The sequence below is a fragment of the Lonchura striata genome, chromosome 15, assembly GCF_046129695.1.
Source record: "Lonchura striata isolate bLonStr1 chromosome 15, bLonStr1.mat, whole genome shotgun sequence".
NCBI lineage: Eukaryota > Metazoa > Chordata > Aves > Passeriformes > Estrildidae > Lonchura > Lonchura striata.
Window position 1 is genome coordinate 13,329,778 of NC_134617.1, and position 16,770 is coordinate 13,346,547.

General features: G+C 38.1%; 1 protein-coding gene across 1 annotated transcript in view; it reads left to right on the top strand.

The window, feature by feature from the left end:
• TENM2 (teneurin transmembrane protein 2) overlaps positions 1-16,770 on the top strand; it is a 616,146-nt gene that overhangs the window by 121,160 nt on the left and 478,216 nt on the right. The window contains exon 3 of the mRNA XM_021528631.3: positions 12,492-12,782. Within this exon, the coding sequence (XP_021384306.1) occupies positions 12,557-12,782 (226 nt within the window). The 5' untranslated portion in view covers positions 12,492-12,556. The remainder of the gene's footprint in view (positions 1-12,491; positions 12,783-16,770) is intronic.

The window sequence follows — 16,770 nt, forward strand, 5'->3', positions numbered from 1 at the left end:
AATGGTATATAGATCATTTTACTCTAGGTCATTGTGTGTCTTGATATTGACCTAAAATTACAATCTGATGGCTCTTAATGTATATGAAAAGCTTTGTCAGATATCTTTTCAGTTCTGTTTGGTAGTAAATTAGGTTACAACTGTTCATAGTTTATTGATTTCAGTTCAGGATAATAAAGCATTTATAGTATTTGGTTCCAGTTTCCTTCCTGCTCTGAGAGGCAGAGATATAGGAGATTCTTTTTCCCACTGCCTGTATGGCAGGATGACCTATTGCTCAAGAGAGGCTTTAAACAGTAGGGCTGCTGCACTTTGCTCTCCTCTGCCTCAGTAACTTTTGTATGAAAATAGGGGATTGCAGTGCTTGTCTTGGGAAAGGGAAGCAACTCTTTAAAGGGTGGAGTAAAATCACTGGTGGAAGGTGCAGTAGGATGTTACTTAGAGCACACTTTGTCCAGGGCACTGAGGTGCAGCTGTGGCTGCTACCAGAGCCAGATGTGTGTGGGGGTGAGTTCTTGAGCTTGGAATTGTAGTGTGGAATTCTAGATAGCCCAGCATGGATGGGAACTCACCTGGCCACAAATGGGGGAGTTACAAAGGAGGTGGTTAATTAGGACACTTCAATGACTCTGCACATCTCAACAACTAGCAACACTAATTCACATAATGGATATCAGTAAAGTGTTCCTTCCTTCACGGTTTCTGCTGGCCAACTGCTCTCTCCCTAGTCCCAGGCCTAGTAGCTCATGTTCTCCACACTCCTGCTGAGATTTAAATACAGCAAAAGCCACCCACCAACACAGCTGAGACAAAATACCAGTTGATTTTAGCCTGTACTGGCTAAAATCAGTGAGCCTTTTGAAGTTTGGCAGTGAAAATTGTACAGGAAGAGAAAACACCACTGACTTCTGTGGGGTTGTGGGTTTACACCTACTTCTGTGCTCTACTCAGCAATGGAAATAGAAATGGAAGGACTTTGTTGGTAAATCACTATAACAATTTAAGTTTTGAATTTTTTTTATTTTGTTTTACAACAATCTTTATATTTCCAGACAGAATAATGTACCATATGCCTGCGTCTCACACACAGATCTCAAGTTGGTCTTTGGCCATTTATCTATGGGATAGGCTCAGATGAATTCGATGCTACCTGGGCCTCCAAACAAAAGACAAAATCTTCAGTGAAATGAGATTAGGGCTTGTATTGATTTACATGAGACTGGAATGTGGCTCTGCCTGGTGGAGAGGTGTGTTAGAGGTTACAATTCCTTCTCACGTGTTTTCTTTAGATTTATGGTAGTGTCATCACAACATATGGCAGAGTTGTTTTCTTTTAGGTTTGTTTTCATATTTTTAAGGGACTGTTTCAAAGTCAACACTGTCAAATCACGTTTGGAAACCTATGAGCTTACAGTAGTGTCTTGGAAATTGTGATAGAGCTTGTGCTTCTTACTTTTGTTAAACTGTGCTTTTAGTTCCTGTGCGTTTTCTTCACTCTAGAACTGTATTCCCTCAAAAGTCTGTGCTGTGGAACTGGAGAAGGAGCAAAGCCCATTCATTTTTCCCTGACACACCACACACACACACACACACACACACCCCAGTGTGTCACCAGTGTGGCTGTAGCAGGACCCACTGCAGTGGTGTCTGCTCCTCTGCAGGCTGCATGTGCAGACAGAATGCAGCCTCTGCCTTATTGTGCTCTTTGAGCTTGGAATTCAGCTTTAAACCTGCAAGCTTAGATGATTTTTTACTTGAAAAACCTCAGACTTTTTAAGCCTGCATGCTCAGCTTACCTTGTGTCTTTGCTTTACAGGCTGGTTTCCAAAATAAATAGTTCTTTTGGTTCTTTCTACTTTTTAATGGTTATGAACTTTTCCTAGATTAAGACCATCACAGGCACATTGAGGCTGGGAAGAGCCTCTGGAGCTCACCTAATCCAAGTGTCAGTGTTGAACTGAGACTGGGTTGCTAAGGGCTTTGTGTAGTTGAGTTTTGAAAATGAGTGAAATTCTCCAGCCCCTGTAGCAACCTCTCCAGTGCTTATTTTTACTCTCCAGTGAGTGATTTTTACTCCCTTCATTTCTGTTCAGAACTTCCTGTGCCTCAGTTTGCTCTGGTGGTTTCTCACTGCCCTTTGGTTGGTCCCAGTAAAGCCCCATCACCCTCTTCTCAGTGGCCTCACAGGAGCAGCAAGGCCACTGCTGCCCATTTCTGCAGCATTTCTTCATCTCTCCATGTAGATCCCATGTTCCTGTCCCTTGAGACACTGCCATCATTCCCTGGACTTCCTCCAATTTGTGAACATCTTTCTTGTTTTGTGGGAGAACTCTGTGCAGTATTATTGCCATCTGTAAAGTACTGCCAAAAATACCAGTACTAAGAAATCATTTTCCTTGGTAGGTACTACAGAATTGAAACAAAGAGAGCATTTTAAGGCTTGAGTTTAACTTACAATTGCTTGGTTACAACCATAGAGAATTCTGGTTTCACAAGGTAAATTTTGTTAAACTGCGTTATTAATTTTGTTCTCTGTACTTAACATCTAATCCTTAGAAAAATAACTGACTAAGCTTTGGACCTCTAGTTAATTTTCTGTTTTGAAAAGCAAAGCTATGAACTTGTTCAAACTTGTCCAATATCTTTGGAGGATAGGCAATTTTAAAACACTCTCAGTTTCATATACTGTGGATGGAGATCAGGATGTCTGCGTAGCTGTACAGATGCAATAAACAGTTTAAATCAAATATCTTCATTGAAGTGATAAATTTTATTTTGCAAGAGTCAGTGATACAACTGAATGTGGTAGGTGAAACAGAATTTGCTTTAAATTTGCTTTAAATACTTCTTGCCAAGTTCCCTTAGGTTTGATCTCTGTCCTTGTCACAGAGTGCTGATGCTTTTGCCTGGGAAGTTGGACCATGGCAGTTGAAGAACATTGGGATCTCTGTGCTGGATGCACAGCAATCCAGGCAGCAGATGGCAAAATTGTGGGGGCTGGCTTTAATGCAGGGAGCTTAGAGTTGTGAAGAAATTAGACATTGCAGCTTAGTTATTGTTAAATCTGTGAAAGGGCAACAGAAAGAAAGGACCAAATGGATTTTGCAAAGATTCCATGCACTTTTAAGAGCATTTTTTAACTTGTTTCTTCTTTCTGACTATTCTTGCTTGGTGAAACTCTGGCACAGATGGTGACTAGGAGATGGTTGTTGGCATTTCTCATATGGTAGCTTATTTGAGATATCCCCACTTGAGCTCCCCTGCTCAGGGCTGGAGCAGCTTTAGCCCTTGCTGTCCCCAGCTGCCTTCAGGCACCCCCTGTGGGGTGTTGGATGAGGCTCTCACACAGGGCTGAGGAGCCAGGATGGGTTTCTCTGTGACAACTCAGCCCCATGAGCAGTGACTGCTGGCAGAGTGACACGGAGGAAACCCCTTACCCACCAGCAAATGCCAAACTTTCCTTGGAGACACCCACAGCTAGAAGAGAGCAAGCAGAATGATGATCCTGGGTAAGAAATCTGCAGTGTAAGAGTGAATATTAAAGTACATGTCCTGAATGATTATGTAGATAACAGAAGATAATGTCTGCTGAAGCATGTGGCCTTTTCTCCAGAGAGATTTTCCTCTGGAGGGACTGGGGCCTTTTTCTTCATGATTTGAGATGGAACAGAGGATGTAGTGATGTCTGCACAGTGACTGTACAATATGATGTATTTACTGCTTTTTGTTTTCTTGGACTAGTTAATTTTCTAGAAGTGTATTTTTCTTGACTGAGGTTATTTTAAAAATTCCATTAATCAAGATAACCCTCTGAGTTCCCCTCTGCAATGATAATATGTGAGTAAACCTTGCACTGCAGATTTGGATGGACCAGCTTTCACGGTGGCAAGGTCTCAGTTCCATCCCTGATGACCCTGTGATGTGTGGACTCTGGAAATTCACTTCAGACATTTTGAGTTACAGCTGGTTACATTTTTTTATAATGGTTATGTTCCTTGTATCCATCACTGCAAGGTGTAATTAATTTCTATAAAGCAATTAATTTTCCTTTATTGAAAGCTGGAACAACACTTGTTAGCCGAGAATCTTCCAGTGTAGCTTTCTTACTTCATTATGCAAAGTTTCACTGCTGGCTGAGGTGCTCTAGAATTTAAAATGCTTCAGCAAATACTTGTATGGAGGCTGTTGAGATATAATGTAATCCATTTTGTGTCCCTTATCACGATGTTCTGTTGTTTTCCATTCCTATTTCTTTTTCTTGTGACTTTTTCTTCACTTACCTTGAACCTTTTAAAACAAAGAATCACTTCAGGAAGCTGTTATTTCTGATAAAATCTATGTGTTTACAAAGGTGGAGAACTCACAAAGAATAAGGCTACCGGTTCACACAAATAGAAACACTCTTACTTTTTTCCTCTTTTTTTTTCCTTTTTTTTTCTTAGGTTTTCTTTAAGAGAGTGTCATAGCTTAGCTGAGTGGACTATTCATGTGTGCAATTTGGAATTGTTTTCTGAAATTCTACTACATACTATTAGGTATTTTAAAATATTTTTGATTTTCCTTACCATATACGTTTATACAGCCTTAACAGTGGTTTCTAGTAAAGCCTTCTGCAAAAAAATATTTTTATGGATTGACCCTACTAGCAGGGAGAAAATGCATTAAAGCCTCCTGTTAATAAGCAAATGAAAATTGTTAGTATCACATTGAGGCAAGAGAGGTTCTGTGGAAGCTATAAAGAAAGAAAGGGACTGTTTCTTATACAGAAGGAGAGAAAATTATATAAGTGTACAGTGAAAAGCAGGTGGTGTTCTTGAGTAAAACGATAAGTACCTAAACCCATTACTGCTTGCATGATTTACGGATTTGATGAGTTTTAAGAATAGTCTTGTCAAGGTTTGAAAATAGCTAAGAAACTTCTTCAGCAACCTGCTCATCTGACAGTAGGATGAGATGTGCACAGGAGCTTTGCTGATCTCAGATTCTGGCAGAGTTCCCTGCACAGTGTATTCATCTGTAAACAAGGAATGAAAGGCACATTCCTGGTGTTTTTCTCTTGGCTGGTCTTGTACCCAGTGGTACAGGTTTTGCTGCTGCCAGCAGGGGTGGAGGTGCCCAATGGGTGTAGAATTACAGAGTGTTCTAACATAAGGAAATGAAAAGCAATTAGGAACTGCCTTAAAATTATTGGCATTGGACCTTCTTAGGTGCAAGAGAAGTACAAATCCTTTGATATTACATTTCTTCAGCTTGATAGCACAGTCAAATATTTAAAACCAACATCCTTGAGTCTAATATGGAAGCACCATGCCTGGAGCTCCCAGAAACAGCTGATGGATTGGCATGGCTGTGAAGGAAAAGGTTTGTGACATGGACAGTATTCAAGTCCATAATGGAAACTCTGGGTATAAATAAGGTTTTTGAGAAAACTAAAAGATAAAGGAGTCTGACAAAAAATGTTGGTGAATAATTGAATGAACTAATGACCAGATGTTGGTGAAATCAAAACAGAGAGGGGAATGGTTGGAGCACAACTTATGCTCCAGCCAGCTTAATGTCTTGGCTCCATTGCTGCTAAGGTTGAAAATCCCATTAGGTTAATTAAAGACAACATTTTACCTAGGATTAGGATGAAAAAGGTGAATCACCCGTGGACAATTAAATAAAGCAAGTTGTCACTCCTTGTATGGGCATTCAATTCTGTCTCACTTCTATAAATGTGGATCAGTTTGATCAAGGACTTAATCAAAAATTATTTAGACAATTACTCCCTGTTTCAAAAGTATTCTCTAGTGATAGGAAACTATTATACAGAATCGTTAAAGCATGCTTAACGCCATTGTCTTAATTATACAATGATAAATTATTCTACATTTGTTCATTAATAGCAGTTTAGCAGTAGATAATATTATTGTTTAGTCTTTCTAGGCAGTGGAAGAGTAGCAGTGTTCTTTAGGTAATTAGTTCTAGCAAAACTTAGTCTTTTGAAGTGCCCAGATCTTTAAGTAGTTTTTGTGAACTTGTTCAGCTATACTAATTTTAAATAATTATATTAATTGAGACGCTGGATTTTTGTGCTGTTTTATAGTGGCTTGATTTTATTTATTTATTTATTTATTTATGTTAACCTGACCGCATAGAGTGATGGAAGTATTTAGATAACAATTATACTGCAGGAGCAGGAAATCAAACTTGGGGATTCAAATGTGCAGTGAATTCACTTTGTGACCTCGGGTGGGACTCTTATCTTCACGGTGTTTGACCTTTGCTGTTGAATAAGAATGATACACATTTAGCTCTCATGGCTGTTCAAAAGCCTAATAAATATCTGTAAACAGCTGTGAGTTGGTAGTGGAAATATGTTTATGAAATATATATAAGCCTGGGTAAAACCTCTTTTTTTCTTTTTCTGGAATGGGGGATAGTTAAGGCCTCACCCAGAAAAGGAGGAAGAACACTCTCAAATAGGAAAAACTTGAAAACTTTGGATGGTTTTGCCTCTGTGTACCTGGAAGAAAAGATTTCAGCCCCCTTTGTGTAACTAGCAATGTTCTGGTTAGTACCACTTTGGGGCATTTATAAGCCCATCATTGAAAAATGAGCTTTTCTCACCTCTGAGTGACTGTGACACAATCTCCTCATGGCTTCAAGGATGGGAATCAACATGATAGTTGATGATCAGCTACTGAATTGTGTACTGTCCCAATAATATTTTAGTGAATTTCAAATGGTTTTCAAGAAAAATCAACTAAATGTATTCTGTGGCTATTGAGGCACAAAGTGAATATTGTTTGTGAAGCTTTCTATTTCTCATGCTCTCAGAGAGGGAAAAGCTCTTGGTTTGTAGCAGCTGGACACAAAGGCTTGGGACCTGGGACACTGCAGATGCTTTCCTGCTAGTGAAATTTTACTGGTGTGATTTCCAAATATATGGTGCTCCCCAGCTTGTGCATCAACTAGAAGCCACATTTAAGAACATTTATGACTTTATACCTGAATTTGTCTAGCAGCTTTTCCAGCTGAGCTCCAAGAAGGAAACTCTCCAGTTGGCCTCGGTGTCAGGTGTGGTTCTGAGGCCCCTGGGGACAGGGAGGAGCTGGGCTCACATCCACCCATCTTCTCTGCCCCGTGGAAAGGGGAACCAGTTGGGGGAAGAATAAGGGGTTAATCCTCAGCAGTCAGTGAATGATGGGGCAATGTTCAAAAACTGTCTCCTAGCATCCTTTCTCAATGGCATGTTATTTTCTTAATGGAATGCTATTTTCATAATAGATTTAAACAGTTCTGGGATTTTTAAGAAGTTCCTGGAGTACAGAAATCTCTGAAGATAGTCTAGAAATAAAAACATGTAGATTTAAACAGATAAAAATACATATATAGGATAAATATTTGGCTCAGTGCTTGATTTTGTTGTTGTGTGTACCATTTTGACTGCCATTAGCTTGAAAATACTTCCTAGAGCTTTTAGCTATTAAAAGGAAAAAAAATCAAGCAGTTCTTTTCTACAGTAAAGCAGAACACAGAATGCCTATAAGCATTGTGTGTCTTATATTACTTAACTTGAATCATTCATCACAACTGTTCTGACATAGCTGTTTACCATGTCATACTAAATATATCTCATTTTCAGCTTAATATAGAATGGCTCACTAAAACAAAATTCAGTATTTAGACAGGAAAAAAAAATTAAAAACAACAACTTATCAACGAAAAATGAGGCTACACCAAACAGACTGTCCAAATATTTTGGTTTTTGGTGCAAATCAAAACCAGCATACTTGTCATCAATATTTCTTCATCTAACAAAGTGCACATATTGTGGTACACCTAGATGTAGTATTTAATTTAAAATTTCATTTTATTTATTGCTTCTTTTTTTTTTTTAATAGACAGAGAGGATCCAGAAGTAGAGACATTCTTTTTCACTAATATTAAAATCAGAAATAAATACAACAGTTTAATAACCATTTTAATTTTTTGCGTGGCACCAAAGCTGAATTGTGCATTTTCTTGTTTCAAAAAATAGTCTTTCCATAAAATAATGAACAGTATTTGAATATCTGAATCAAAAGCTTATTTCCAATTGCTGCTGCTGGAAAGGAGTCTAGCCTTTTAAGAGACCTGTTTTGTTTTTTTTTTTTTAATGAATAGATTGGTACATGTTGTACTACTTCTTTTAAATTAAAAAAAAAAAAAATGTGGGGAAAAAATGCTGTTTCCAACACTGTCTGCACTATTGTAATGTTTTGATTTAGTTGTGCCACATGATTTGGGGGCACAACATAAATGTGAAGTTCTTTGTTTCCCCTGAACTTCCAAGTGATTCCTGGGCTCTGTGTGGTGTGAGTGGCAGTTCTAATGGTCCTGTACACTGTAATCATGTCAGGATCATTACAAAATGCAGCAAACGAGCCCTTGAGTTAGATAAAGGTACGAATCAACTTTAAATTTACAGAGTTTTAGCATAAGCTTTGCTAAGCCATTAAAATTCATTTTGAGCCCTCCCTCTGTGCTTCCTATTGATTTGACTGTGCTAACACAAAAAGGAATGGTCAAATTTTTTAAACCCTCTAACAAACCCATATTTTTAATTTCTCTTCTTCTCAGCTTTTTCTTCTCTTATCCCCTCTCTTCTTTGTTCCCCCTTGTCTCTGTTGTCCCTGTAGGATGTGCAGTGTTTTAATGCCCTTGCACTGCCCACAGTTGCACTTAGGCTCTCATTGCCCCTGCCAAAGTCATGGGCAGGTACAAAATTATTTTGTAGAACCACAATAAATCTTATATTGGATGAATTGTGAGTCACAAATGTGTTACACACATGTAATTTAGGGCACATGGGATCTGTGTACATCAGCAGCAAATACAGCCTGAGCTATTTATTGCTTTAGATTGACTGCTATGGTTGGTCCAGATCAGCTGAGACTGTATTCCTGTGAAACTTGACCAGCCCCTTAGCAGGCCATTATAAATAATAAATATTTTCTGAATAAACACCTTTCTCAGAAAGTTAGACAGAGCTCCTGTGTTTCTGAAATATTTAAGCCAAAACTAGAGGAGAAAAACAGTTAAAGTCACTTGTTAGTGGTTGTACTGCTCTGTAGTGTAAGTGGGTCAGAATGAGCTGTATTAGTTAAATCCTTTGAAACAAAAGAAATTATTAAATCAGTTAGGATTTAGGTCAATGATTCAAAATAAACCATTCACAGAGTGCCCTTGAGACAGGCAAGTCAAAGAGTATCAGGAGTTCTAAACTCAAATTGCATCTCACCATTATTCTCTAAGCAAAGCTATCACACCTTACCTTTCCAGGAATACAGTACATTAATATTTCACAGGAAAGGTGTTTAGCACTGAATTGAATCAGCATTTCATCTATTTAATATTAGAATGAAAAAAAGTGAAACCACTTTTCTAGGAGCATTTCACAACTTAATTCACTGTGTGTTAAGCCATGTAGAGTGATTCAGTTTTCTAAATTTTGAGAATGGCTTGAGCATGATGCTCTGGAACTGGTTTCTGCCTGGCTGCTTTAAGTTAGAAGAAACCCCCACAGCACATCTGAGGAGAAGAGAAATATCTCTGACAATATTTTGTTGTGTTCAGGTATATGTATTTAGTGTCAGATGCTTGGGATTTGTCCTCAAGCAATGGAAAAATAAGGAAAACAAAAAATAAAACTGCTCTAATAAATAAGAAAATGACATTGAAAAAAGATTTCAGTAAAAATGTTGTCATTTAATCTATAGCATTTGAAGGACCTACTAAAATTAGTAAAGTTCAAGAAAATCATAAAATCAAGTTTTTCACCAAGTTATTCTGATGTCTGATTCTTCTAACTAGATTTTCCTTATGAAAGATCAAAGTAAAGGTCTTGGGACATTTCTACTTTTATTTTCTTGTATTAGCCAGTTGGATTTACTGTAGCACAGACATTGTGCCTCACATTCTGCATGTGCAGAGGATTGAGGAGTATTTCCAGGCACATACAGCAGTGGAACACTGTCTTACCATTTCCTTTTATTTTTGCATTTGTAGGGGAATTGCACAAAACCCTACAAAAGAATGGTCATTGAGGGAACAATTTCAAAAACTCTTGTCGTCCTGAGAAGATGCTTTCATAAGCTAATATCCTGGAAATATTCAGAAGTTTTATCTCAGTCAGAGTAAATACTTCTTTTAACTACAGTAGCAAGGAATTAAATGTTCTTTCGGAAACAATAGAACTCAGGCCAGACAGCTTTAAGTTTAGCAGTCATAAAAACAAAAAGCTGTTTGTTTGTCTGAACTGACAGACAATATAGAATTCATATGGAATGACAGGCTTTTGTGTTGAATAGCAGCATGAGGACTCCCAAAGAGTAATTGGCAAGTTTTGCTCAATGCTGTAGTGTCTGTGTCTTTTTCTGTGTTTATAATTGTGATATAGTGATATCTGGATTTGATGAGAGAGTATTAAAATGGGATTAAAGAGCCAGGCATTGTTAATCTAAATGATCATATATCTCCTGAAACTTCAAGAAACTCTTTTTGCCAGTGGTGTTAAAATGCTTTACAGTTAACACACTTTCCAGTTCAATCAGTATTACAGCACCAAAGAACTGAACTAAAAAATTCAGATATGGAGGAGTCAACTAAGCCACTACATGTTCAAAGAGCTGAGAAACAAGAATGTGAATTGATTCTTTCTTTCTCTTTAATCTGAAGTTATAAAACAAATCTTAATTGTTTCAAGTGCCAAATGTCTCTACTTTTGTTTTGGCTTTTCTGTAGGTGTGGTTTTGTGACTTTTTTTCCACTTGAAATGTTAAAAATAAATTAAAAAGAAGAAAAAAAGTAAGCATGTTTACAGTTCTTTTTCCTCACAGATTGCAGAATACCTGTGGGTGTCTTAAAGCAGCTGTTTCTCATGGTTACCTAACTTTAAAAAACAGGGAAAAAAAAGAAAACAAAAACCACAACAAAGATAAATGTCAAATCTAAATGAAGGCTAAAAACCTTTTCTCTAGGTCACCAGCTCCACTGGCCAACATTTATTCTTTCTTAGGGCCATAATCTGTTTCAAAAAGCCATGATTTAACCAATACTTGTGCCAGTGCTGTGACTTCTCCTGCAGGTGCAGCTACCACAAGGAAAGGCTTGGCTGCCTTCCTCATGTTCTGTCATCTTCTGCTGCAGTTTGTTCCCTTGGGGGCAGAGGTGGCACAAGGAATCTCTGCTGAGATGCTTGGGTGGTTTAACCAAAGCTTCTGGCCTGGGCACATTCTGCTGGGTGGGCTTGGCAGGGGGAACCTGAACTAAGGGCACAGGGGCAAGGAAAAGCTCTGCAGCTGTCCCAGCTAAATTCACCCAAACCATCCTTCAACTCCTTAGCCATGTAAAGAAAAGCAAGATGTTTTGTTCCAATTGTTGCTTCTTAGCAAATCTGAGTATTTTTTTATGTGGGAAGCTTTAATTTCCAGCAAAAAAAAATTTGTCACAAGGATTTCTCAGGACTAGCACAGACCTGAGCATAGAATGCCATGAGAGAAAGACATACATACTAATACCAACTGGAAATAATTAGTACCCCAGTGGGTAGGGTGATTGTGCTTTTACTGTATTCCTTCCTTTCTAAAGTAGATTTCGTTTTGCAGTTTTTTTATGCTAACGATGCATATATTAAAGTCTATATGCCACAGTAAGGGTGTCCTAATTAAGAACACTGTAAGAAACTCTATGGTCCATTGAACAAGAGGAGATTTAGACAGTTTTCAAGAGCTCCAAGTGCTGAGTTGGATAAACTGGTTGACTTGAGGGGTGGTGAAGAAGCTTATCCAGTCATGTTCTGAGGTGCACAAGAGCAGCCGAACCCCAGAGTGTGCTCAGACAGTCACAGCCATGCAGGAATGTCAGGGTTGGGATGGGCCTCTGGAGAGGGATGGTCCACCTTCAGAGCAGGGCCTTGGGCTAGTGTTAGCCAGGGGCCATGAAATCAATTGCTGCTGCTTGTGAACACATTGTTGAAGGATAACGTACAGCTCTGTAATGCATTAATGCTGAATAGGAATAATCTCCTCTTTGGAACTCTCCTGCATGTTTCAGTCTTAATTGCAAGCCCTCCTGCAGGAAGAATGGAAATAATTAAAGCTGCTTTGAGACGGCCTTTGCTGCATAACAGAAGCAAATATTATTCTGTCAGTTCTATGTTGTTACCGGAGTTCATTCAAAAATCAAAAGATGACAGTGTTTTTGTTTTATCATTGTTTTTTAAACTCTTTGATGATACGATAGTTTAGATAGAATGCAATTATCTTACTGCATTTAATTTTTTTCTCCACACCCATTCTGGTCAATTATTTCAATTTCTAGAGGATGCATCATATGGACATTCCCTTTCTTCTTGATCTGTGTCACACTGTTCTTCAAGGACAAAGACAAGTCAGGGAGAGTAGAATAAAACAAAACATAGTGGCAGCATTACTTACTCTTTTCTCTTCCTTCCATGTTGTTAGGTGACAGTGACTGACCCCAGACAGAAGAGTGGCTGTCCTGGAAGCACGGTGCCTGGCTCAGGAGGATGGACATAAAGGACAGGAGGCACCGCTCGCTGACGCGGGGCCGCTGCGGGAAGCAGTGCCGCTACACCAGCTCCTCGCTGGACAGCGAGGACTGCAGGGTGCCCACCCAGAAGTCCTACAGCTCCAGTGAGACCCTGAAGGCATATGACCATGACACCAGGATGCACTATGGAAATCGAGTGTCTGACCTGGTGCACAGGGAGTCGGATGAGTTTCCAAGACAAGGTATGTTTAAAGTCGGGACTGGTTCCTTTTATGCTGCTCCTCTGTTCCTTGTTAAAGCATCTCAGTGCTACAAGGGGTTAATGAAAGAGCTCTAGGAGAATGGATATTATCTTACCATTATTTCTACTGCTTTGTGCCAAATTAGAAGTTCTTTCTTAGAGTTCTGGTACTTTTGAAATCCACAATTGTGAATGAGGCAAACCGAGATTCACTGATCAAAACATCTGATAGACACAAATGTCATGACCTTTAACCAGAGGATGTCTTTGCAAAGATATTGGGGTTAGCCAATGTGCTAGCTCGGTATCCTGTTTCCTAGGTTAATTTTGTGAATGATAATGGCATTTTCACCTAAATGTGACTTTCTTAAACACAGAATCTGTACTGAAAAGATAACTAAAACACTAAGTAACCCATATGGCCAACATAAATTCATTATTCATCAGGTGCCTTAGAATTCCTTTCCTGTTCCTGAAAGCTGGGTAATTGAACTGTGGGAATGGGAGTGGGGGTTCCTCTGAATTCATTTTGTCACTGCTTACCCATATTGCTCACCCTTAACCTCATAAAAGCTAAAAGGAGGAAACCCATCTAATTCCTTTTGTAATTGGCTCTAATTGAGCATTGCAGCCTACAACTAATGTTTGAAATAACCTGCCTGTATGAACTGGTAAGCTAGAGGAATTAATCTGTTATTTTATAAAAGGGTCCTTGCTATGTCCAATAGATTCATGAATTAAAAATGTAAATGTATTTACATGAAAACCTGCAAATGTGCACTGTACACACATAGTTTTATTCTCATTTGGGTAATTTCTTGTCTCAAGAACTTGAAAGCCTCTGTGCTAAAACCATTAGCAAGCATTGTTTCATAGGAGCTATTTTTAATCATGTGGTTTACTTGTCCAAATAGCCAGGTTAAATTGGCATTCAATCAGTGATTAGGTATGGCATTTGAATTAAAAGCCTTGGTTTAATGTCAGTTGAAGAATCGGTTATGATTCATACCAGCTAAGATACAGGCAGGCTTGTATAAATGTATAGGTTTTGTGCCCCTCTCAATGGAAGGTAATCTGGTACATAATTTAAATGTACCATAATTTAAATGCAGAAACTCTTCTGGTTTGTAGATGTGCTTGTTAACAGCATGTGATAGTTCTCTGCTACACATTTCTAATGTTGTGGCTCAAGGGAAGTTACCACACTTGTGGAAATCCTTCAGTGGAAGGTCATTTCTTATACCTGGTATCATGTCACGCCTCTTGTTTAAAACATTCTGACAGCAGGCAGTGTCTCTCTTCCCCTTTCAATCAAACTATCTAATAATTAGTGTTGATAATTAAGCCCTTGTCTAATTCCTTTTCTCTCACATTTGTCTGCAGACATGTGGGAGTGTTTGCACTGTGCTTGGTCTGTCAAACACCCAGTTCTGTTTTCTGGGGTAATCTCTGTTCTTGGAAAGTCTTTCTTTGCTTAGAGGTGTTTGCCTAAGATAAGCATCAAAGTGCACCTCCAACTTCTGAGCTGCTGGAGCCATTTTCACTGCAGTTTGTTCTACTTTACTGTACAGGAGTCATCTAAATATTACTTTTCCCTATCAGGATGATTGATGCTTCAGCTCAAGTGCCACATTTTCGTTTGCAGGTCATTATTCAGCATTTCATAATGGACTTTTTTTCTTGATTACTGATTTGACAACTGTTCATCCTCCCCCTGCTCTTAATGTGTTCTTCTCTGCCCTCTTTACAAAGGGGAATGCAAATTGTTGATAACTGAATTGAAACACTCAGATTTTTTTTTTTATTATTGTTATTTTTTCCCCTACTAGTTTGTGTAGTTGTGTCTAAATAAATAGTGATTATTTTAGAGAGCCAAAGTAATTTTTTTGTTAGATAATGAGCAGCAACTCCTTATTTTCCTGCTTTTGTGAAGTTTATAAAGCATTTTTTTCAGAAAATAAGTCTGTGTGATGATTCTTTGCATTTGAAAGCTGGCTATCTTTCTGATTGAACAGTTTTACTGACATGAAATTTGAGATAATATGACAGGTAGATCCAGATTAAGATTTGGTAGCTGTTCTCACTTTCTATATTAACATTAGATGGATAAAAATGTGGTTCATATAGCAGTAAGTTCTGTTCATTACATCTCATACATGCAGTTTCTGGCTGCAGACACCTAGGAATTTATACATTTAACTTTATTCTAACTTTGAGTGGGTGTTATGATGGGATTAAATTCTGTGTCAAATAAACATGCTTAAAATAGTATTTTTTTTTTTGTTCCTCTATTAGAAAAAAGCTTGACATTTTTTAAGGAATTGCAGATATCTTCCTCAGTATTTTGTCTCTTCCATTAGAAAATCTAAATACTTTTGACTTACTGCAAAACATTTGGTTTGACCATGGCACTGGAACTATTCACAGGTGTTTTGAGCTGCCTCTTGGACATTGCTGGGTTTGGAAAATAGGTTAAGACAAAGTTACACTCATTCTGGTTTTGTTTATCATGGTTTGTCAGCGAAATGCTAATAACAAAAATCATATTCGGAGCTCAGAAGTCTGAAACAGTTCTTGCTGGGTTGTTTTAATATTTTCCTGAGAGGGATGAAGGTTGTTCAGACTTAAAAGAAGGTTTTGGCTGTACAGTGACTGATGGGCTGCTACTTAGAGGCCACAGCTGCTCTTATAGGTGCTTGGGCTGACCAGACTTTGTCTCACTGCTCATGCTCCCAATAACACCAAGATGAGATCTTTGATCATCTTTGTCATCAAACCTGAGTCATCCTCTTAACTCTTCTGTTAAAATTAATGTATCCCTTCCAAATCCAACTGAGTTTTGGCAATTACAGTTTTAATACTTCTCTCCAGGACCTGTGACCTTTTGAAAATGAAATGTTCTGATAGATTTGGATTAAATATATTAAATAAATCTTCTTTCATGTATTCTGCCTAGAGTTGAGAACACATTCTTAGTTTTCCTTTGTCATGCAAGGTTTTTGAGTGGCATTCTGCAATCTGTTGATTTTCATTATATCTGTACAGTTACATTATCAAAGGAAATTTAGGGTAGAGGCAAGGTGGCAGATTCTTTAACATGGACTCAAGTGTAGGGTGGCTTGTGTGGCAGGAGGCCTCAAGGCAGCTCTCCTCTTCTAGCCAGTACATGTGGAACCTCCACTTCTCCTGAATCAAGGATTACTTTGGTTTTAATGGTGACCTGAGAGAAACATGATCCCAGTGTAAAATATGTATTATGGTGAGATAATTCTCTTCCATTTCTCCTGTCCAGAATGCATGGCATTACTGAGAATTAAAAAATTATAATTTGTGTACCTTATTTAATAATGGAAAGATGCTGAATAAAACCTCCCTCCTATACCCTCCACCTCTCCAAACCATAAAAGATTATAAGGTTTTATCAATTGATTTAAAAACCTGAAAGCACTTTTCATCTGTACTTTCATCTGTGTTGAAGTTGTTAGTAATGCAGCAATGTAGCAGCATTTCTAGACTAGCAAATAAATAAAAGTACAAATATTTAGAGCAGCTTTGTGTCAGTAGGCTTTTCAGAAAGGAAAATGTAAGAAAGTCAAGCCCAAAACTAACATTCCTCCTCTGGTTTCTACTCTAATATCAGTCAGGTGCCCTTTTGAACTGTAATAGTAAGATGATCTGTTAGACAGAAATTAAACCATAACTTTGTGTATATTAGATCTGAGTCACAATAAAAACCAGAAGAAAATGTATTTAGAAGTGGATTTTCAAGGAGACATCATGGGACTGACTGACTTCCAGTCTTTGGGGTACTTTCTTTTAAATATGCAGAAATTGTTTTCTCTTGGTATTTTGTGTATTTTGTTTTTTTGTTTGTTTTTTGTTTGTGGGTTTTTTTTTGTTTGTTTTGGTTTGTAATGTTTGGGGTTTTAATTTTGTTTGTGTGCTTGTTTTGTTTTCATTTTTTTTTTTTTTCCTTCTGAGCAGCAAGC